General features: G+C 42.0%; 1 protein-coding gene across 2 annotated transcripts in view; it reads left to right on the forward strand.

Moving 5' to 3' along the window:
• prkcbb (protein kinase C, beta b) overlaps window positions 1-23,040 on the forward strand; it is a 102,197-nt gene that overhangs the window by 55,664 nt on the left and 23,493 nt on the right. For both annotated transcript variants that reach the window (XM_040006132.1, XM_040006131.1), the window contains exons 9-15: window positions 3,484-3,627; window positions 10,116-10,289; window positions 12,157-12,248; window positions 13,206-13,268; window positions 14,257-14,395; window positions 16,255-16,335; window positions 16,837-16,944. In XM_040006132.1, coding sequence (XP_039862066.1) covers window positions 3,484-3,627; window positions 10,116-10,289; window positions 12,157-12,248; window positions 13,206-13,268; window positions 14,257-14,395; window positions 16,255-16,335; window positions 16,837-16,944 — 801 coding nt within the window. The remainder of the gene's footprint in view (window positions 1-3,483; window positions 3,628-10,115; window positions 10,290-12,156; window positions 12,249-13,205; window positions 13,269-14,256; window positions 14,396-16,254; window positions 16,336-16,836; window positions 16,945-23,040) is intronic.

Consider the following 23,040-nt stretch of genomic DNA (forward strand, 5'->3'; position numbering starts at 1 on the left):
AACTGTAGTTTTAAACCTCATGGACATTGACAGTACAGCAAAGTACTTCAGTTATAGATTTACACACATTCTTCCAATCTAAGCTCAAAGAGTCATGCTGACAGATTTCTTTCATTTACTACAGCAGCATTTCTTTACCATGTAGAAAACCTGAGACATAATGTTACAATTGCTCTTCTTTGTCTTACATTAAGGTCTCTCATTGATTGAATGCGTAGTTAAACCTTTTACACTGACAGAAATTGGAGTTTCACCAGTTCGGCCCACATAAGATCAAAGTGGGCTGTATGTAGCCCGCTGTATAAAACGAGTTTGACATTCCTGCTTTAGACAGAGTTAGTGCGAGAGAGCGGCATTACTCTGCAGGCTTTGCCTTCAGCATGCTCCGCTGCTCGCAAACACCTTGACTGTTCCCGCTTGTTTGTGTGTCTGTGTGTGTTTGCGTGACAACAGATGGAGACAGATAGAGGCTTTTATCCATTGATGAGCTGAGAACTGTATGGCGTGCACCACACGCGGTGCAGGGAGCCGCAGAGCAGTGGCAGTGAGGAAATTACTGCAGCGGCACAGGACAAAAAGTGCAGAGACCGTCAGTGTGGATCATCAGTTTAAGATAAGATTGGAAAAAGATTAGATGTGCTCTGCCTGTACCTCTGTTTCTGAGCGAGGAGGCATGTATTAATTAAGATTAATATACTAAGAGCATTTTAAAACTGAAGCGCGGCTTAACAAAGTAGAGAATACGATTAAAATTCTTACAAGGGAGATAAGACGAGAGGGAATGACAAGGTCGAGACAGAGAGATGGTTAGAAATGAAGAGCGAGCAGAGGACTGACAGCTGCTGATACACACGAACAAATGGAAAGTTAGAGACAAAGGCCAAATCTATAAAGATGAAGGTGAAAATGAAACAGAATAAATGATAAACGAAACACAACGAGAAAGATTTCTGTCTTTCAACACATTTTGATTGTTTCACAGTAAAATTTAAAGGCATGGAGTTATGTTTACGTCTGTGGCTTCAGTATCTTAAAGTCAGTAATTATTTGTGTGCGCTTAGTGGTTTTTATATAAACTGAAAAAAAAAAAAGATAAAAAAGATCTTTCTGGTTTTTGCCAGTAAAGGTTGCAAATGCAAACACAAACAAATATCATACTTTACACATGAGCACTATGTAGAAGTCTTTTTGCCACACTGTGTTTTACTGCGTGCACTAGTTTTTAATTAATTTTGCAGTCAGACAAAGGAAAACAGTGGCACATGTCACTGAAACCGTAACTGCTTTACTTAGTCCCTAAGGACCCCAAAGCACTTTACACTACATTCAGTCATTCACACACTGGTAATGGCAAGCTGGGGCGCAATGACAGAGGCGAGGCTGCCGGACACTGGTGCCACCGGGCCCTCTGACCACCACCAGTAGGCAACGGGTGAAGTGTCTTGCCCAAGGACACAACGAGCCGGGGCTCGAACCGGCAACCTTCCGATTACAAGATGAACTGCCAACTCTTGAGCCACGATCGCCCCGTAAAACCGTGACACGATCACAATTACTGTGAGTGCGTGCAATGAACTCACAATCTTTGTTGCACTAAGACAGCAATAAAATGACAATAAGCTGGCAACAAGAGTCAGTCTGCTACCAGTTGTGATTGAATGGGGTCAATTTAGCAATTACATGCAATCTGTTCATGATAATACAGAGATTAAATGTGATAAATCAGGGAAAATCTCAAATATATTCACATTACCTCCTTCATTCAGAGGAAATTTCACCAAGCATAGTTATCAGAAAGAGTGAAAACGTGGCCCCAAGGAGCAGACTCACAGAAATGGAGGACATTGAAAGGGATTTTATTTACAGTGAATCAACAAATTAAAGTTAGTGAGGCACGACTGGTGCAGATTTAGTGAGGGGAAAAAACTGAGTTAGAAATAAAGGAGCTGCTGTAACTAAATTAAACAAAGGGAAAAGCAAATGGTGCTTACTCGTCACACTGTTGTGCAAGAGGGAACAGAGGGGTTACCAAGAGAGGCCAAGATGGGGAGACGAGATTGCAGGCAGGCAGGTGAGTGGGGAAGCCAGGTGGGTTACTCCAGGAAGCTTAAGGTTTGTAGTTCTTCCAAATATGGTTTCATGGGTCTGGAGACAGTAAGACTAAACTAAAGTAGCACAGGAAAAACAGGTTTATAACTTGAAGCAAAGGAATAGGAGAAACACTAGAGATCCTAAAGGTTACCACAAAGGCTGCAATAATGATCTGGCAAAGAACTGCCGCTCCGTTGCCGCCCTGATAAGGGAGATCAGACACAACTATGTGAGGCAAACCATCTCCAGCCTGTCCAGACTCTCACAATGGTCAGTCTCAGGGCGTTTTCACACCTACAGTTCGTTTACTCTGGATTGAATCAGTTGATGAGTTTGTGAACTTGTAGCTTTTCCCCATGGTTTGTTTTCTTTTTGCAGAGAGAAAACTCCAAGTGAACTCTAAGCAAACCAAAATGTGTCACCACTTACTAGATGAGAATATTCAGTCTGCTTATTGGCCAGCTATGTCTGGGCCGGGAGCAACAAAAGTAAATACAGGAAGAAGGTTCTGTGTTCTGGAATACTACAAGCATGAACATGGAGAATGTTCATTCCACGGCTAGTTGCTAGCTCATACAGACGTTTGGACATCTATACTACCTCCTACATCCCAGAGTACAGAGCATGCATGGCTCCAGGAAGTTTTTAGCTCAGACTTGAAACGTACACCCGGTAGTTGGTTTGGATCGAGGTCAGATCACATTCACACCATAGATAAACTGCATTAAAGTTCATTTGGAACCAAACCATCTAAAAGGTCTCAGTGTGGTCGTTTTGGTCCACACCCAAGTGCGATTACCGTGTTCACACCTGCACAAGTGAAACACACCAAGGGGGAAAACAAACCAGATATCAATTTAAACAGAGTAAACACTGCAGGTATAAAAACACCTTCAGAGTCGGACCTAATTGTTTGGTGACCTGGGGTTGAGGGTGTCGCATGTTCTGAGCGACCGGTAACTTGTTATAGTGAATGCAAAAAGCATTCTATGCAATCACCAGGAAGCCACGACAGCCATCTCCTGGAAGTTTCCAGAAAACTAGAGCTACTGTGACTGGTCCATATTATGTAATTACGGTTATAAACCATATAAACCATTAAGAGCAGATCTTTAATTCTCAGTTGTTAGGTCTTATAGTCATGCTTACCAATCTGTCTCTGATTTGATCTTTGTTTATGGCAATTATGCAAGTGTTTTCAAAATTACTAATAGTATTCATTAACATTAAAATGCTACAAAAAGCACTTCTTAATTAAGTCCAGATGGCTCAATAACACCAACATCATCATCCTGACATTTTAAAAAAATATTAGCTCACTATGAAATCCTGGAGTCGGGTGCCAATTTGTTTTGCCTAATTTCTCCTTTATTTTCTCTCACCCCCACCTAGAGGGCTAAAATTGGTCCGGGGAAGAACACAGAAGGGAAGTCAGCCAACGCCGCATCCCGGTTCGACTCCAATGGCAACCAAGACCGCATGAAGTTGTCTGACTTTAACTTCCTCATGGTGCTGGGCAAGGGCAGCTTTGGCAAGGTAAGACGTGATGTTTAAGTGTGTGTGTGTTACTGTTTTTGATATTTAACACCATCGACTTGGTGGGGATGCCAGATGGAAATTAGCCTGCATGGCTAAATCTGGCACATTTGTATTATATACGCTTCTGCCAATTAATATTTTCACTTTTTAAATAAAGTAAACAAAAACTAAACATTTTCTATGGGATACAAGGTACAGTCAAAAAGAACAGCGGCCTCACCCTTAAAATCCAAAAAGCAGCACAATCATAGCTTAACAACTTGCTATATATTATGCTCGCTGTGACTTTGGCCTCTTAATTTACATGTAGTTTAAGTTGATATATGAGCCAGCTATCATGGACACAGAAAACCTTGTTTTTTTATAACTTGTGTGCTATAGCGAATATATCTGGGAGGCTCTTGTTTGTCTGTGTGTTTGTGTTTGTTTGAGCATCAGAGCTTTGCTGTATAACTGCAAACAGAGCTTACAGCAAAGGAAAGAAAACATGGCCAAAAAGAGGAGATGGAGACAGAGGGAATCAAAGGTGATGAAGCACGAATAGGCCGAGGTGGATGAAGAGAAAGAGGTGAGGAAGATGATGTGACAAACAGGTAGGCGATGGAAGAAGAGAGGCGAGAGATGTGAGGCATCGCGACAAGGTTGACGTGAATAAAATGAGCGAGAGGTAAAAACGTTGGACTGAATGAAAAGCGGGAAAAGGCGGGGGGGGGGGTGTTAGAGTGATGTGAATGAATGAAAATCAAGGCAGGAAACAGAAAGAATGGGAAGATGCTGTGAAAGCCAGACAGAGGGGTAGAGCAGCAGGGTGGAGGGAGGCCGAAAGTGACATAAAGAGCACGAAAGAGAGAGAGAGAGACCATTGTCTGAGTATCAGACTTGTATGCCGGCTGCCTGTTTCCATGGTAACAAGCATTTAAAGCTACACTGATGCGTCATTGTAATGGAGCCTGAGTTGAAGCGCGATCATTACTGGAATACCCAACTCACACAAACACAGACTGCTGAAGCATGCAGAGATACACAGCTTCAGCAGAAGACAAAGTGTACACACACACAAGCAAACACGCACATGTTGGAAAGCACATTCCTGCAAATGTAAATCCAACAGTCATTTTAGTCTGTGCTATGCAGACGCACACACGCACCAGAACATTTTGTGAAACGAGTCGCTCACATGACGTGTGTGTCACTTTAAAGGTTCCTGAGTGTGCGTGGGAGGCTGGTAGGACCTGCTGCCACACAACCAGAGTAACACAATACTGCTGCAAACACTTCTCTGTGATTATAGGACACATGTGCAGTCAACAGGGCACGCTTCATTTTGGCCTGCCTCATCATTCTTTATACGCATGCATCGCGGCGTAATAAGAGCTGGAGTTGCACAGACACACAAAAATAACTTCAAGTTTACAGCTGCTGCTTCCCAAAGGCAGTTGGTGTCTCATTTTCATACGGCGCCACAGCAAAAACAGGCATTGCTGTGCAGAATAATGAATTTTAGCAAATTTAATGATAGCCAAAAGCAAAAATTGTCATTACTGTAAGGTCAAGGGTGCCAGAATCAGCCCAGCAAGGACTCCAATTCGGCCCACTACACAGCTTCAGAATAATGAAGGAGGGCATAACGCTTTTTTGGACATTTATCGTATAGTTTCATTGGTTCGGTCCACTCAAGATCCAAGTGTGTTGCAAATGGTCCACAACATAAAATACATTAAGGACTTATATTCTGAGAGTTTGTAGCCTTCTTTTTTTGAAAACACTGTAGAATAGACAGTAAGGCGTGAAGATACCACAGGGGGGACTGACACAGTTCCCCGGGTGGGCTCCCTGCAGTAGCCTTTGAGCATACGGGTGAGGAATTGTGTTAGGATACATGAATGTTCCCTTTAGCTTTCTGGTGGGACACAGTAACACAATACCAGCAATAACACTTCAGCTGAGAGATGCATGTATTTTTAATCGCTTTAAAATCATTTTTGTGTTGCCAACATCCTTGCCTGGATTTGTGGCAATGGCTACAGTGTTGAATTATCCCTGGAAGCACAACATCAGGAATTATTAAAAAAAAACATCTCTGCACTTTCCATACTTTGCGCAGCCATCCAGTGGGCCTGGTTTGGAACCTCTAATAGGCCACAAACCTCATGCTTGACAATCCTCTAGACCAGCTAAGACTGTGTGGTAGTGGGCTATTACACAACAAATTAGTTCTTTGTTACAGTTTCCCCCTTTTCTCCTCACAGAAGACACTGCAGCCTGAGATTTGCTGTACACAGAAGAATAATTATTTGAGTAATGAACAAACTGATGGTATTTAAAAAGAAATGTTCTTCAAGCCCACCACACAAACACTGTAACTAAAGCCACTGCAGACATAATCCAAATGCAAAAGGAAGTCTTAAAAGTCTGTTTTCATTTAGGTTTTCTTGGAACACTCAATGCCTCAGTGGAAACAACAGCTGCGTATACTATATATAATAAATGACCGTTTTTAATGATACACACAGCCCACTGTGATGCAGCACAGTGCAGATTCTTGCAGGGCAGCATTCATTTTGCCTGGATAAATTCACTGTGCAAGGTCAGCAGAGAAAACACAGCGGCATCATTTACGACACATGACAGCTAATATCCTCGGGACGGCTTTCTGGCAAACGACCCTGAAAAACTTCCCAGGGTGCAAACAGTGACACACATGCTGCAACCGGTCTATGAGTGGGTCAGACACCAAACATCCTTGTGGTCAAGCACAATAACTGGGAAGGTGAAAAAACAAGGATAATAAATGCAGAAGTTAAAATGTGTAATCGATGGTGGTGTAATGATGCCAAAAAGATCATGTTGTTACTGTCTGACCTGTGCATTTTATGTCTTTCTCCTGTGCTGGTCTTGTCCTTGTGGTTGTATAAAATGAACTTTGGGCCAGATGGTGTCCTTCCTCTCTGTTTCAACTCTATAAAGTTTGTATTTACATAAAGTCACGCTGCCACCATATGCACACACGCACACACTCAGTTGTGTTCAACAAAGTATACTACCAGCTGAAGTTTTTAAAACTGGCAGCTGTATAACCAAAAACGCATATTAATACCCTGATACGTGCTCACGCACACACCCGTCTACATATATAACTGCGTCTCTTTGTCCATCTGTGCTGCACTCCCCACAGAATACCGAACCCAGTAACCTCTCTGCATTATCATACCTGAATATTTATAAGACATAAACAGCAAAGTTGCTAAGTTTCTCATCTCAGAGGGGAAAAGCGGGAATAAGAGGTCACTCTTATTGCTCCATTCTTAAAGAATTTAGAGAGAATAACGAGTGTGACATCAATGTGTTTGTACCGCGAAGCTGATGCTCATTTCCTGCCTCTAAATAATGAGTAAGAAGAAGTCATTTTTTTTATTTCTTACGTCTTTGTGGTATATGTTTCTGTTTGCAGACATACAGCCTGTAGAGATCAAGCTTGTGTTCTTTCTCACGGCTGTGTCTGTTAGCCTCAGAGGAATGGTCAAGTGGAATTTTGGTGACTAGGTTCGCCCTGTGGTTTGTGCAAATTAAAATCAAATGTTTAATAATAGATATAAATGCACAATACAACTGAATGAAAAACAACTTCTTGAGGTCACAGAAGTCATTTGGCCTCATGGGAACTACACATGGCAAACACCGCAGTCTTTCCACAGCATTCTAAAATGTAAGTTGGTGCCTTCGCCCTTATTCCAAGCAAGAAATCTTTGAAATATCTTCACTACTAAGCAGAGATGGGCAGCAATGCGTTACAAGTAACACATTACTGTAATCTGATTAATTCTTAAGGTAATGAGTAAAGTAATTATTGCAAAAAAGTAATTAGATTACTCTTACTTTCCCGCAACCACGCTGTGTTACTGCGTTACTTAATCGTGATTTTGTTTGCGAGAGTGTCTCATGACAATGACGTACGAGCGTGTGACGCCCGTGGCAGCAACAGACGTGTGCAGATCAACAATGGATCATATGGAGTGCAGGAGATAGTACGACCATGCAGCGTTTAAAGCGTGGAAGTACTGACATTGCTTTGAGTTTGAGTCCCTAAAAAGTGACAAAAACATTAGCATCCGTTGTACAGTCTGCGTGGAAAGAAAACTTCTTTTTACAGCGAAAAATTAAACTTCAAATCTGAGCAAGCACCTAGCACGCTTCCACGGGAATGTGAAATTCACAGATCCCTCAACTGACATGACCGCTGCGGCACCAGGCAAACCTCCGCGTGCTCCACTCTTGCTAAACAGGTGAAAACAGATTTAAGAGCAACAGGATTTAGTGCTGCTGAATCTTTGGTTTTATTTATTTTTTGCTGTGTTATTATTATTATTATTATTTTTACTTGCATCTATTTGAAAGACAAAAAAAAACTATTTTTATGCTGGAATATGCAGAAAATAGGTTTGAATGTTAAGTAATAAGTAACTAAGTAATAAAGTAACTAATTACTTTTGGAAAATACGTAATCAGTAAAGTATTGGGATTACTTTCTTGGAGAAGTAATCAGTAATTAGTAATGAATTACTGTTTTCAAGTGACCACCACTGCCACTAAGTCACAGTGACTTTCTGTAAAAAAAACTGACAAATGTGAAAAATGAAGCACAACCTTATTGCTTCCATAGGAATGAGGGGGTAACATTAGCCAAATTATTAGCTGATTATTAGCACGTGGAAAGATAGAAGCAGAGGCTTTAGCAGTTTGCTGCTCTGTAGCATTCAGGTGTCTGTTAACACAATGCCGCAATCTTCCCAGGAGTGAAAGTCCCAGCAAATTCACTTCAAGGTCAGGGTCAGAGAAACTACCGACAGATTGTACAGACCTCAGTTAGCATGTTAAATGTAAAAGCTAATGGCAGTACAGAAACAAAACTGAAGGAACCACAAGAGTTCTTCCACAATATTCTTTGAAAAGAGGAGAACGAAGCTGTTTGGCACCACGTTTGGCAGCAAACAAACACAGTATATGGGCACAAATGCCTCATACCAGCTGTCAAGCACGGTGGTGGAGGGGTGATGATTTGGGGTTGTTTTGCAGCCACAGGACCGGTGCATCTTACAGTCATTGAGTCGACCAGAGTCACATGTAGTAGTACATTAATATGCCTCTAGGTTAAAATTCAACATATAAGGAACGGTTAATTTTGTAGCTGTGTGGTTAGATAGGCTGAAACACACCAACTCTCTGCATTTCTCAAACTATCTCAATGTTACCTTAAACATGAATGCTGCACACACACCCTCAACAGGCTCCTGTAAATCCTTTCTTTCTTTGAAGGTTGAATTTAATTGAACTTTTGCTCTGGTCACAAGTCTGTGTGAACCTTTCATGACACCTGGTCCGCATTTGGCAACCACATAAAAGTAATCACAATTCAGGGTGTGTTTATTTTCATTTATGTGCATCTCATAAGTGGATTACAAGAAGCTGTCATCCCTGAATTCCCAATAAAAAGTCAAACTTGAGTGCTGCCAGGCAGTTTGAGTTCGCCCATGTGTCCCTCACAACGCCCTGCCCTTCTTATAATTCATTTAACCTTTTTTTTCTGCTTTTTAATCCCAGTCTCTTCACCTATCAACCTTCCTTTATCTACAGTTTCCCCACACTGTGAACCATATGATCCAGGAAATGTGAAATAAGCCCTTTTTACTTTGATTTTTGTCTTCTTTGTCTTTTTTTTTCTCCTTTGCTTCATCCTTACTGTTCATGAAGGGCAAAAGGAAGTCGAACAGTATAAAAATCTTTGAGAAACTCTGACTAATATTAAAATTATCACAAGAAGAACCACTGGCTAAGCGCTTTCTCCCCTTGCAGGGAGATTGCTGCAGCAGCTTTTAGGTTTTGCGTCCTCTAACGGCACCATTATGTTTAATACTTGTAAGAGTGGCGAGTTTCGAATTCATTATGTAATTAATGTTTGTTAAAGCCTTGCTAGCCATCCAGCAGGGGTTATTGAACACAGATTTTGTGGCTTACAGAACAGGCCTTTAAAAAATGTCTCGATTACGATTAATTTTTGTTATCTCGCACAAATTGTACCCATGTAATGTATGTGATGTATAAAAATGGCTTTGAGTGACTCTGTAAGCGGCTTCACACCATCCCATTTTCCTCTTTCTCTCCTTTCTTATTCCCCTGGTTATTTCGCCTCCATTGGCGTCTTGAAAAGTGATGAATCGGTTTCTCTTTGTCTTTTTTCTCTTTATTTCTTACTTTGACTGTCTAACCCAAAACAGTCAGAGAAGCTTTCCTTCATCGCTCTGATCCTTTATCCCCGTCCTTCACAATACCTCCCCTGTTTCTCCTGTTTCTCCTTTTCTCTCTCTGTTTCTTTCCCTTCTTTGTTGGTACAGAGCCATGACAGCAGCTGTGAGCCTTAAAGATTTTGAATATTGATGAATTCATCTTCTTGCATTTCCCACATGTTCTTTGTTCGCCCTCTCTCTAAGGTGATGCTGGCAGAGCGCAAAGGAACCGAGGACCTGTACGCTATAAAGATCCTGAAGAAGGACGTCGTGATCCAAGATGATGACGTAGAGTGCACCATGGTGGAGAAGAGAGTGCTAGCTTTATCTGGAAAGCCCCCGTTCTTAACACAGCTGCACTCTACCTTCCAGACTATGGTGAGTGGGCCGACATGTTCCCACCGAATATATCTCACTGAGATATATTCAATTTATTTTATACAAACTAAAAAGCTGCCCTGTTTTAACTTGTCACTCCTTAAATTTAATTGGCACTTTCAGTCATCAATAAGGAGAATATACTGTCATGTTCACCATCATGGATCTCACACAAGTAATAGACATTAATACCAATGCTGAAGCTAACACTTTTTTAGGTACACCTTGTTTTCACCTTGAGAATTTCCTTCATTCGTCATGGCACAGATTTAACCGGGTCATGGAAACATTCCTTATTTATTCTGGTCCATGTTGACATGGCTGCATCACACATGTTAATCTCCCATCTCACCACAACTCACTGTTGCATTCAAGAAACCATGATTTGAGCTTTGTGACACAGTGTGTTATCCTGAGGATGGTGCACTGTAGGCAAAAAGGCTGCTAAGTTGGTACGAAAGGGCCCACAGTGTGCCAAGAAATTCTATTACACCCCCACACAAGGCAGGAGGAATCTGAGGTTTCATGTTGTTTATGCTAAATTCTGACCTTCAACACTAATCAGACCAATGCTTTTCAAATATTTAATCCAGTTTTGGTAAGATTGTGTGATTTGTATTCTCAGTTTCCTGTTCTTAACAGGAAACGACAAACACTCCACATTCAAAGTCACCTAAATCCCATTTCGCCCCCTTTATGCTGCTCAGTTTGGAGTTCAGCAGGTCACCTGCACCGTGTCTACATGCCTGAGTGCATAGAGCTGCTGCCATGTGATTGGCTAACTGGATATATGCATTAACAAGTAGTTGAACAGGTGTAGCTTCTAAAGTGGTAGTCTGTGTATTTGGAAGGAATTTTAGACCCGGTTTCTCAAAATGTAATTTGTACTTTAACTTTATGTTGTGTATCTTTTATTTACTCGTTTTGTTATTCAGTCTACATGGATTATATTAACCTTTCAGTGGAAAAATGTGGAGTTTTTTATTTTTTTAATATATCTGGTTACACATGCTACCAATCACAAGAACTACAACCTAAAAAAAAAACATCTGGAGTGACTGCTTACCTGTTGTCCCAAGTTTACAGCTGGAATGCACAAACTTTATAATGTGCATTAGTCCTAATGATGAGTCAGCAGAGGAGTAAATATAGCTCTCCTGCTTCATTAACACTCATCTCTGCATTCTCACTGATTAGTGATGTATTGTAAATGCATTTGAATGACAAAAGTAAATAAAACCGATCTGATACTGACACACACACCTACACACACACACACATTTTGTACATCAAATTCAGTTATTACATGCAGGCAGTTATTACAGTCATGCATGCACACATCCATACAGTAATATGGCGCCTATGCAGTGCATACGCAAATACAGTTAAACCACACACACTCACACACACACAGATACTATAGGCTCGCACACAGAGCAAGCAACTGCTCATAAGACTTATCAGGGAGTACAGACTCTAACACTAAAAAACTTCGCAATAAACTCCAGAACGCACAGACACACACACCAAATCCCTCCACATTTTCTCACTTACTGAAACTTATTGGCAATTTCTGTAGATAATGGAGGACTACAGGTCCCTAAATTGATGTCACTGTGTTCCCTCAGTTGAAGACTTATTGGATCCACCGACAACCCAATCACCACTTTTCTCCCCGTCCTCCTCACTTCCTCTGTCATATTTTCTGCATCTCTCCTCTGATCTTCTCTCAATTCGTGCATCAAACTCACAGCAGTCCCTTCCACCTCCACAGTATTTTACGCTCCTTTGACCTCTCATCCATTTTTATTAACGTGCACTTTGTGACCCATCTTTCTCTGCTTGCCCTTCTACGCCCCCTCCACAGGACCGTTTGTATTTTGTCATGGAGTACATAAACGGCGGAGATCTCATGTATCAGATACAGCAGGTCGGCAAGTTCAAAGAACCTCACGCTGTGTGAGTACACAGACACACACACACACAGAAAATCAGAGCCCCGTGAAAGCAGGTGTTTCACACTTTAGTAATACCTGTTTAAATCGTGGTGAATAAGCCATCATCAGCTTGACTGGTGATGGATGAGCAATCCCAGCAGAGCCCGGAGGTGAAATATGTTGTTTGCCCCCAATGCAGCTTGCTGCTCTGAAGAGCTTCAAAGAAATGAAAGTAATCCAGCAGCTCCTGAGAGTTTTCAGTGCATGGCGCAGTACCTCCAGAACTGCAGAATATAATTACGGTGGCTGGCGAGATCGCTGGTGTCAAGCCCAACCAGCAGGCTGACACATTTGACAAGTGGGGCTGTCGGTGTCGAGCGAGAGCTGTTGAGGAGTTAGCCCTTCATGTAATTCATAGAGAATTAAAGTTTCTTCCCTATGGCTGAAGGTTCAGACTGCAGAGGGGGTAAGTCGAAGTACACGAGGAACTCTTTTAACTAAGGCCATCAGCTTGTTCGCTCTCTTTTTTTTATTAAACAGGAAATCCTTCTCCACGGATGATTAAATTGCTTTGAACTTCAGTGTTGCAGTGTCTTTTTGTATATTGAGAGCTTCAGTATTTATTCTTTAATGCTGCTGCTCATCATTCTGAGCACAGAAAGAACATCTAATTAGCTCCAAACGGGCTCTGCACAGTTTTCACAACCAAATGACTCTTGATGTCTTTAAAATGCGCTTTTTAAACGCAGAGAGCGCATGCACGCCCGCGCAAGCGTGGCCGACTGTGCGGTCTGTCCGTCCAGACCTCTGCCGCTGATCTTATCAGCTGCTTGCTGGCCTTGAAGAGACAGGAGTGACCTTTACTCTGACACGCGCATACACGCACACAAATGATCTGTTTTCCTGCTGTCCTTTTTCTCGGCCTCTGTCTAATTGCCGTTGTTGTTGCCGTTTGTGTTTTGTGTGTGTGTGTGTGCAGATTCTACGCTGCAGAGATAGCGATTGGTCTGTTTTTCCTACATCAAAAGGGCATCATCTACAGGTAACATCCATAACTCAACCTACTAAATGCAGAACATAAACCAAATATAGCTGAGCTCACACAGTAGTACGTACCTGAAATAGTGCAAATGAAATCCACGGTGTGTCTTTTTTCCAGTTTCCCCCTGTCTGCCCCTCTCCAGCGTATGTCGGCAATTTCTTCCTGTTAAAAGGGAGTTTTTCCTTCCCACTGTCGCCAAGTGCTTGCTCATAGGAGGTAGTTTGATTGTTCGGGTTTTCTTTGCATTATTCTAGGCTCTTTATCTTACAGTATAAAGCGCCTAGAGGCAGCTGCTGATGTGATTTGGCGCTATATAAATAAAACTCAATTGAACTGAATGAATTACTGCCATGTGCCAAATATACTCTTGTACAATATGGAAGTTTATAAAATCAGGAAGTTTCAAAGTGAATTTGTGACTTGTCAGTAAAGTAAAGTTTCTGTCAGCACAGTATTAGCAGCTAGGATAATTAAAATGAACCTGTTGTGCTCATTTCCAGCACTGTTGTGTTCTTCTTGGACTACTAGAGAAGTTTTGTATGACTGGCAGTTCAAAATAGTCTTAATTTGTTAGAGTGATGTCAGTTTGATCACTACTGGTGTATTGCTACAAGCCAACGGTGAATGTGAGCTATTCAGTACTATATATGTTTTATTATAAGTTTTATTATAAGGTACTTCACAAATCTAAAAGAAATGAGAAACAATGTAAATTTAACCTTTCTTCACATCTAACACATTGTTTGGACTAACGCAGGCATTCACTTCAACATGAGCTGGAAGTTGTACATAATGTAGATCCATCTGTAATGCTCAGAAAGGGTTGTACAGTCGAACTGATGCAGTCTCAATAGCTGAGGATCACATTTCACAAACCTTTTGAGCCTCTAAATTGAATTTTAATACAGATTTGCCGTTTCGAGTATCGATGCCAAGTTATGTTGATTAGTCTGTTGTTCCTTTTTGACTTTGCTTCACCCTCTCACAGAGACCTGAAGCTGGACAATGTAATGCTGGACTGTGAGGGCCACATTAAAATAGCAGACTTTGGCATGTGTAAAGAGAATATGAATGATGGAATCACAACCAAGACCTTCTGTGGCACACCGGATTACATTGCTCCTGAGGTAAAGTGTGTGTGAGAGTGGTGGTGGTTGGATCGGTTGTATTGATCTCTCACTGTTCTCCTGCAGTAGCTACACAGCTCCAAAAGAGGCTAAATAAAACTTTTATTTTGGAAAAAACTTTGCTTTCTTGCAGACAACTAGAAGAGAATACTCTCGTGTTTGCATGTATGTAGCTGGAGCCATGCTTTACTTATTAATAGTACTTCTGTCCTAATGTAACAGGAGCACTTTCTAAAGCTCACTAAAATACTACATTAAATTTGTCTAATTTGTTAAAATACCCAAAGCTGAAAATGACACATTTCAGTTTTGCACTGGTTTTTGTGCCAGACTATTTCTTGGCCAGAAGCAGGGATTTCCTCAAGTCTTGCCGTCTTTTTATGTAACACTCAGCAGAAACGCCAACGAGCATCTCTCCATGAAAATAAACTCTCCCTTAAAGTGTCGGTGGTAGTTTGGTAGTTCTATTAGCTGGAATACATAAAGATACTTTAATTGCATTTCAGCCTCACTATCAGTTTGCTCTCATGTCAGTCAGCCCATGTAGTCTAAACGTCCCTCAAAATTAACTGACTGTGTAGGTATTATATTTGGGAACATTATTACCTCCTGGATTCACACAATAAAAAAGCCTTTCAGTAAATTTACTGCACTCTGCTAAAGGCCAAAAGCTCAAACAAGCACCAAACCATGAAGTAAATAGTTCTACCACTGTGAACTTGGTAAGTCAGTTGCAGGTGTGGTGCACACGTCTTACTTTTGATCCATAAAACTCATAAAGCTCATCTTGCACGTGAAGCAGGTGTTTTTCTAATTGATTTTTTCTCATACAAAATAAATGTGGTGCACAAAAGTCTTTCGCAAAATAGTATCTGCAGTGTTGTCTACAGTCCACAAAATGCCTGTACTGGTTTAAAGAAAAATGCTGCTCTGCCCCTTAAGTGCTCGTTAAGCCTTGTTAAGTATCGGCAGTAACCCTGTGGGGACGCCTACTGTACTTGTATTTCAAATAACAAGAAAAAGTGAAGTCTAATTTTAAGCACTTTTAAAAATACAGCAGCTGTTGTACAAAATGAGTAAAATACATAAAAACAATTAAAAAAAAGAGAGCATAAATAAATAAAGCAGCACAAATACAAAGGGATCAGAACTTAAAAATAGATTTCAAAGCATCTAAAAGCCAAACCTGATCTCTGGGTTTTAGTAGTTTAGTTTTGAGTATTTGACCAGCAGACCTCAGTAACCTAGTGGGAGTGTGCAAAGTCAAAAGATCAGAGAGGTCAACCCAACCCAGTGCGATGCATTCAAAACAAACAATAAAATCTTAAAATGATTTCTAAACCTGACTCACTGGCAGCCGGTGTAGGGGGAGCCAGTATGGGTGATATGTGGTCTCCCAGTTAATAGGCAATAACGCTTGATGGAAAGAACGACTTATCACTGTTGACTTGGCTTCCTGTGGCTCAGGAGGTCGAAGGGGTTGTGTGCTAATTGGAAGGTCGGTTGTTCAACCGCTGACACCTCAAACCTGTACGCTGAAGTATCTTTGGGCAAGATACTGAGTCCAAGCCGGCTCTAATGCAGCACCAGTGTTATAATGTGAATGAGGTAGAAAAGTGACCAGTAAAGGTGCTATTTCTACTGATAATAACAATAAAGATATATCTTCAAAAACTATATTTGGCTCCTACAGTTTGTTTCTTAAAGTTTCCAGCTGAAGCTGACTTTTGGGATTTATTTTTTTTGACTGGAGCTATTGTTTAACAGATAGGATCATTTTCTTTAATGCTGACTACCTTTGTATCATAGACTGAAGCGATGACTGCAGCATTTCTGAACAATGTGTCTCCTATGCTCAGATTATAGCCTACCAGCCTTACGGGAAATCTGTGGACTGGTGGGCCTTTGGCGTCTTGCTCTACGAGATGCTGGCTGGACAGGTTGGTCTGCGTGTGTGTGTGTGTGTGTGTGTGTGTGTGTGTGTGTGTATTTGTGTGTGTTCCTGTGTCTGTGTGTGTGTGTGAGAGAGAGAGAGTGGGTAATTGCACAAAGGATTTATTAATCTTGGTTAAGGAAAAAAAAATATAACACCATCTTTGGATCCACATGAATGTGTGATTCACGCTCCTTTCAGAGCAGCGTTTTGTATTCACGGCTGAGTGTGAATAAAAACAAACACTCCTGATCTCAGCCTTTAAAATGTGACACTGTGTAATGAAAGGTTAGCTATTAAATTATATGCTATAATGAGATTTTCTCTCGTGGCATTAATAATTGTTAAGATGTGACATTTTGAAATTCTGAATATTTCATTTAGAGGCCTGCAGCTTTTAGATTCTTGGGAGAAAAAAGCTGCTTTTAATGAATGAATTCAAGTATCCTCTATTTGTCCTGTGCTGCCTTCTGCTTCTCCTCACTCATTTCTCTCCTGTCCTCTCAAGCCTCCATTTGACGGAGAGGATGAAGATGAGTTATTTCAGTCAATCATGGAGCACCACGTCTCCTATCCCAAGTCAATGTCCAAGGAGGCTGTCGCTATCTGTAAAGGGGTGAGTGTACAAAAAACACACACACGCACAAAGCACGCTTTAAGCCGCGAGTCCTTGCCCGTCTCTCAAGCTCAACCTCGCTCCCTCCTCGCAAACTCACTCTCCTGCTTTCTGTCTCGCTTCCCGTATCCTCCTGACACTCTTCCCTCTTGAACACAAACATGCCGAGGAGAGAACGAGGAAGGGATTAAATCCGCTTGAGGAAAGGATGCGGGAAGAGGGAGGAGGGTGAAAGGAGGAAAAGAAGGAGACATCAAAATTATCTGCATAATTAAATCCATTGTGGTGGAACATTTATTTGGAGCGAAACAACATTGTTCCCCTCTCGCTATCTTCCCCACTTCCATCTCGCCCGCCGTCTCTGTCGTAGCGCTGTCCTCGTCCATCCTTCCCCTCGCGCTCTGCAGTGTCCATTGTCAAGCTATTGTTGTGCCTTTTTTTTTTCATTGTACATCCCCTCTATCTCTTTATCACACACACATACACACACATTAGATGGCTCTAATAGCTTGAGCCTGTGCAGTTGGCTGTAGAAACTCCTTTTCAGAATAGACTGGCCAGGCCTGATTGCTGCACTCGGATTATTTGTGTTTTGCGGACACACAGTTTGTGTCACACACCCTTCGTCACATACCAAAAAACTGGAGAGGGAAAAAAATATCAATAAAATATTATTTTATCTTTTGACGTTCTGCAGTACCCACAGAAAGCACCTACACATTAACATCAGTGTGTAGCGCGAGCGTGGATGAGGACACACACGCACACATTTGTTCCAGCATGACCTGAGTCATACATCCTCCTACTAAATTTAAAGGCAAAGGCATTCATAGGTAAATTACTGACAAGTACGTTCGCTGCATTACAAACGCCCACACTGGCTGTGTTATGTATTAGTGATGATTACCGGGTTGTAGTGCTGCAACAGTGCATCCTCAGTGGAGCATGAAAGCTCGCCTCCGTCCACCCCCAGAGCTCCCTCTGCACCCTGCTAGGACTGCCTGAGTTAACTCAGAGTGTGTGTGTGTGTGTGTGTGTGTGTGTGTGTGTGTGTGTGTGTGTGTGTGTGTGTGTGTGTGTGTGTGTGTGTGTGTGTGTGTGTGTGAGAGAGAGAGTGAGTCTCGGTGTGTGTGTGAAGACAACATGAAGGCTTCATTTTAAATGCTACAAGATAATTCCATTATTCTGTTCATAAAGTGGATTTTTTCAGTGCTTTGCTATGATGTTGATGCGTTCTGTCTACATGCTGGACGCTACCTTAAATAACCTGTTGTTGTAATGGGAAAATTACCACAGTTCAAGTAATCATTTTTAACAGAAGGTGATCATTTCTTGACAAGAATGAGAAGTAGTCTGATTAAAAGCAAGCATACTGATTGCAGTGTGCCTGACTCTCATCTGTTTTCAGTTTGTGTGAACAGAGATACAGGTCTCTCTGCCTCACCACCTTCAAAACAGAAAGCTGAATGTCTTAGGCTTCAAATAATTGAAAATAACTAAGTCCATGCCAGCCAAATAAAAGCAACACTGCACGCCTCCGATCCATTATCAGATGATTAGCGCACTTTCAGGTATTAAAAGTCCAACTCTGCTGAAGTTGCGGCACGATTTCACAGCATCTCAGTAATCTGAGTTCAAACAAGAAGTAAATAGTTTAATTCTTGCCAGCATGCAGTGTTTTAATAGGCTGGTGTATTTAGATCAAATGCTTAAAAATTGTGTGTGTGTGGGTGTGTGTGAGGGGAGGTGGAGAGGGTTAGGACATGTGTGGAGAGGGAGTGATCATTTCCACTCCCCTGCTTCCACCCTATCAAGCATCCATATTTTATAGCCAGCAATGGGCGACCCGCACACAAACACACACACACATACTCTGTTCCAGTGTGTTTTGTAGCGCTGCAGTGTTAGGTACATGATTTGTTCAACTTCATTTGATTCTACAGCAAAGAGTAATTGCTCAGATGTGTCCTCACAAAAGCGAACGCAGGTGCACACAAAAGCACAAAAGTGTTTTCTGCCACTGTTCTCTTTCTGCACTAACCACAGGAAGCTTTGTGAATGAAATCTCTGGGCCTCATGAGGACAGTCGCAAGTATGAAGTTTATTCATTCATCCATTTTCTTCCACTTATCCAATTCAGGGTTGCAGGGGGCGCTGGAGCCTATCCCAGCTGCCATAACACAAAGAGACAGACAACCATTCACACTCAGATTCACACCTGTGGGCAATTTAGAATCACCATTTAATGTAACCCCACTAGCTGCATGTCTTTGGATTGTGGGAGGAAGCAGGAGTACCCGGAGAGAACCCACACAGTGTTGGGACAGTGGCAGGGGGAGTTTGACTGGGGCGGTACACCTGTCAAACAGCGGTCCTGAGACCAGAGAGGACAGAAACTTCCCGTGGAGCAGACGGGCAAATGAAAAGCAGGGCCGCATGATCCGTCTGAGTTTTGGGGTTTTAAGTAGGAGGCGTCAGAAATGTTACCACAGTGATAACTGGTCTGTGGCAGCCAAGAGTTCATAGTGATGTCACCCTTGGTGGCACCAAGAACCTGCAACCTGGGAGCACGTGGCCCTTCTCTCCATCCATCCAGCACTGTGTTATTTGTTTGTTTGGCCTGGTTATTTTAGGTTTTACACCATACAACATTATGCATCCTTAACATTCAATCCCCCATCCAAATACTGACACATTGATAACACTCTTTAGCACACCTCATGAAATATTATGGTTTTTAACCCCATTCAGTTAATAAATTGTTTGTCATGGCCCTCGAGCCAGACTGTCACACTACTGATGATGTGTTGCTGCAATAGCAATCCTGCTCTGTATGAGAGGAACCGCGGGTTGGTGTATGTGTTTGGTGTGAAGCTACCCTCTGAAGGGTTATTACCGAACGCCTCTAAGTCAGAATCCTGCCTAGATGCATTGATATCGCAGCGCTGTGGATCTTCAGTTGATCTCAGTCTCAGATGGCCCATCTCCAACATTGCAATCATGTAAATGATTTCCATCTGCATGGGATGGGTCCCTTCTGTGCTTACATGGAAAGCCAGAGGCAGGGAGAGCAGCAGCAAGGTCCTCCATGCAGAAAAAATGGAGGCATTAGTGAGAACAGAAATGATACCAAGTCAAATACAGCATGAAAAGGAGCTGGGGTGGAGTTGGGTTGCAAAGTGGCTTGCGTGTATTCATTAAAGAAGTTAGCCTACCAACACACATACATAGAGCCCGCTCTATGTATGTTTTACTAATTGGATGCATACAAATGTATACATACAAATGCAGCCAGCTGTACTCCGAGATATTTGTGGAAACTTAAAATATTGGTGACTTATTGGGTTAAAACTGGAAGCATACCCTTCAAAATGAAGACTGCAGATGTACATGGTTAGTATAGGCAGATAACTTTATTCCTGTTGATCTATGAGAGTTTCAGGTATTTAATCAAATCCAAGGGAAATTACATTATACATTGACAGCATGTCAAACTAGTGTTTGCCAGATGGTAATTGCCCATTAGTATAGAGATGAGGGAAATCCTGTCATTTTCACATATGCCATTATTATCCGCAGTCAGTGGCCCAATTTTAGTTTGGCTGCTATGTGGTCGACTGAATACGATGCTCTGTCTTTCTCCTGATGAGTGAAAAAGGGTTCGTTCATATTCACTGCAGTTTTTCTTTACAGAAAACTAGCTGCTGTGCCTGTACCTACTGTTCAATAGGTGACAAGTTTGGGGTTTCACTTTTAAAATGAAGTCACTAAAGGGATTTTAATCTACTGTAGGACAGCTGTGTTTTTTAAATGTGCCTTAAAACTGTTGCTACATGACAAGAGTCAGATTATAACACACTGATGTACAAATAACTGACAAATGTGATTCTTCAGGTCTTTGACACTGTCCAGCTGTCCAGTCTGTATCTGTTCATTCAGCCTATGACAGCAGGGTTAGACTCCAGTGCCCAGTGACCCTAAACCAATGGCCACAGCATCTGAATCAACTCACTTTCATACAAATCAGACAACTCCCAGCATTAGTGGTCAAGTACACCTGTATATATATATATATTGCTATGCCTGTTACTTTAGACGTGTGTGTATGTGGTAGAGAAAGTGGATTTGTGTGCGCGCCCATGCATTATGAGCTGCCAATGTGTTTCATGCAGATTCATGCGCATGCGCAAGCAGTGCAAGATTGACTGACCCCTGGAAAATGTTATTCTAGCTGCAATGTAATGAGTTATGACTGCTGCTCCTAAGGGAGGCACACCCCACCCACACACACACTCACTGTAGCATCACTCCCCCATGGAGATTTTGTGTGGACAGACATTATAAACGGTCTTTAATTACGCCTGCGGATGACTACTGTGGCAAAAGAGGAAAGAAAGACAACAGTTATTCATTTGTCTGCAGGCTGTTACTTGGTGGCTTGTATTTGCTCCCCAGGGAGAGGCATGCAAGATGACAGTAAAATGGAAGGATGGTTAAAATTAAGGATTAAGAAACTCTAATAACTATAATGAGCTTTTTCATAAACAGCAATGAAAGTGGAAGAATTGTGGTTTAAACCCAGGGCAGGAATCAGGAATAAATGAGATGAAACTTTAATGATTCCAAAGGGGAAATTTGGGGCACTGGAGCAGCACACTGTTGAGCACAGATCAGATTTAGACTCCTCTTGCAGGTTAGTAATATGGCTCCTACTTACTTTATGTAACTGTGTGTACACATGAAAATAAAAAGTTGTAAAATCATGAGTTTCCTGTAGTGCTGCAGATCATTTGTAACTTGGAAACGGTTAACACTTAAAACAACATTTTTCCTTTGGCAAAGACGAAATGATTAAACAGCTCGTTTAACGTTTTGGCAACACCAGAAGCATTGCTCCAGGGCTTGTAATGTTAGCTGTCGGATCACTATATCATTTTGATCCACACTAAAATATCTCAACAGCTCTTCAGTGGATTGCAGTGAAGTTTTTTGCAGACATTATGAGTTCTTGTATTCTAATTGCATTTAGACTAATGATCCACAACACCTATATAAAAGTCAAAAAGCATCACCAATTGGTTTTTGAAGCCTGGAGTCCTAGCTGCAGGATTATGACTGAACACCTCTAAGTCAGAATCCTTCCTACATGCACTGATGCCATATTAGCAGGCCCATGACTGGACTGGTCATCATCTTTGTGATTACTTTGGTCACCAGTAGTTTGTATGAAAGACAGTAACTTTTCTGCAAACACTCACCAGCTACTCGCCAAGCAGTAGTGAAAAAGTGAAAAGTGTGACACACACCGTGAACAAAGTAAACCCTTTCAAAACACGGTGGTTGCAGCAGTAAGGCGCAGTTTCATTAGCACATAGCGAGTAGTTTGACATCAGTGATCTGCCATGGACCAAAGCAATCACAACCCACATAGCAGACACGTCTGGCCCGGATCTGATGTCAAGCCAGCACTGCTGGCTGACTTCGGGCATGGTAAGTGGTATGTCATCCAGGTATGGGCCAGGCCTGGCGTAGATGGCACTGTTTATGTGATGCCATGCCACATCTGGCCCGGTTGTAGTTTGGTGTATGTGGCCAAGGCTCATAGAAAACAGGTCTTCCCCGGATCCGGCATCAAGTTGGCACTTCTGACTGACCCTATGTCATGGCAGGGTGTATGTCAACCAGATGTGTGCCAGGTCTGGCAATGATGTCAATGTTTATGCTATGGCATGCCATATCTGGCCCGATTGTGGTTTGGTGTATGTGGCCCAGGCCCATAGAAAACAGGTCTTCCCTGGATCCGGCATCAAGCTGGCACTTCTGAGTGACTGGTGTCATGGCAGGGTGTATGTCAACCAGATGTGGGCCAGGTCTGGCAATGATGGCACTATTTATGTTCCTATTTTCCTATTTTAGTTAGAAGACCCAGATGCCATGTTGCAATACTATACTGCTATGGTGGCCAATGTTTCAAATGCAGGTTTGACAGGTTTGTGAGTGTACACTTTATCCAAAACCTAGTGAGGGTTTACTCATGTTTACCACTGGGTGGCTGTAGCTCAGGCGCTAGAGCAGGTCACCTACTGATCGGAAGGT

The sequence above is a fragment of the Simochromis diagramma genome, unplaced genomic scaffold (genome assembly GCF_900408965.1).
Source record: "Simochromis diagramma unplaced genomic scaffold, fSimDia1.1 OVJJ01000510.1, whole genome shotgun sequence".
In the NCBI taxonomy this organism is placed as follows: domain Eukaryota; kingdom Metazoa; phylum Chordata; class Actinopteri; order Cichliformes; family Cichlidae; genus Simochromis; species Simochromis diagramma.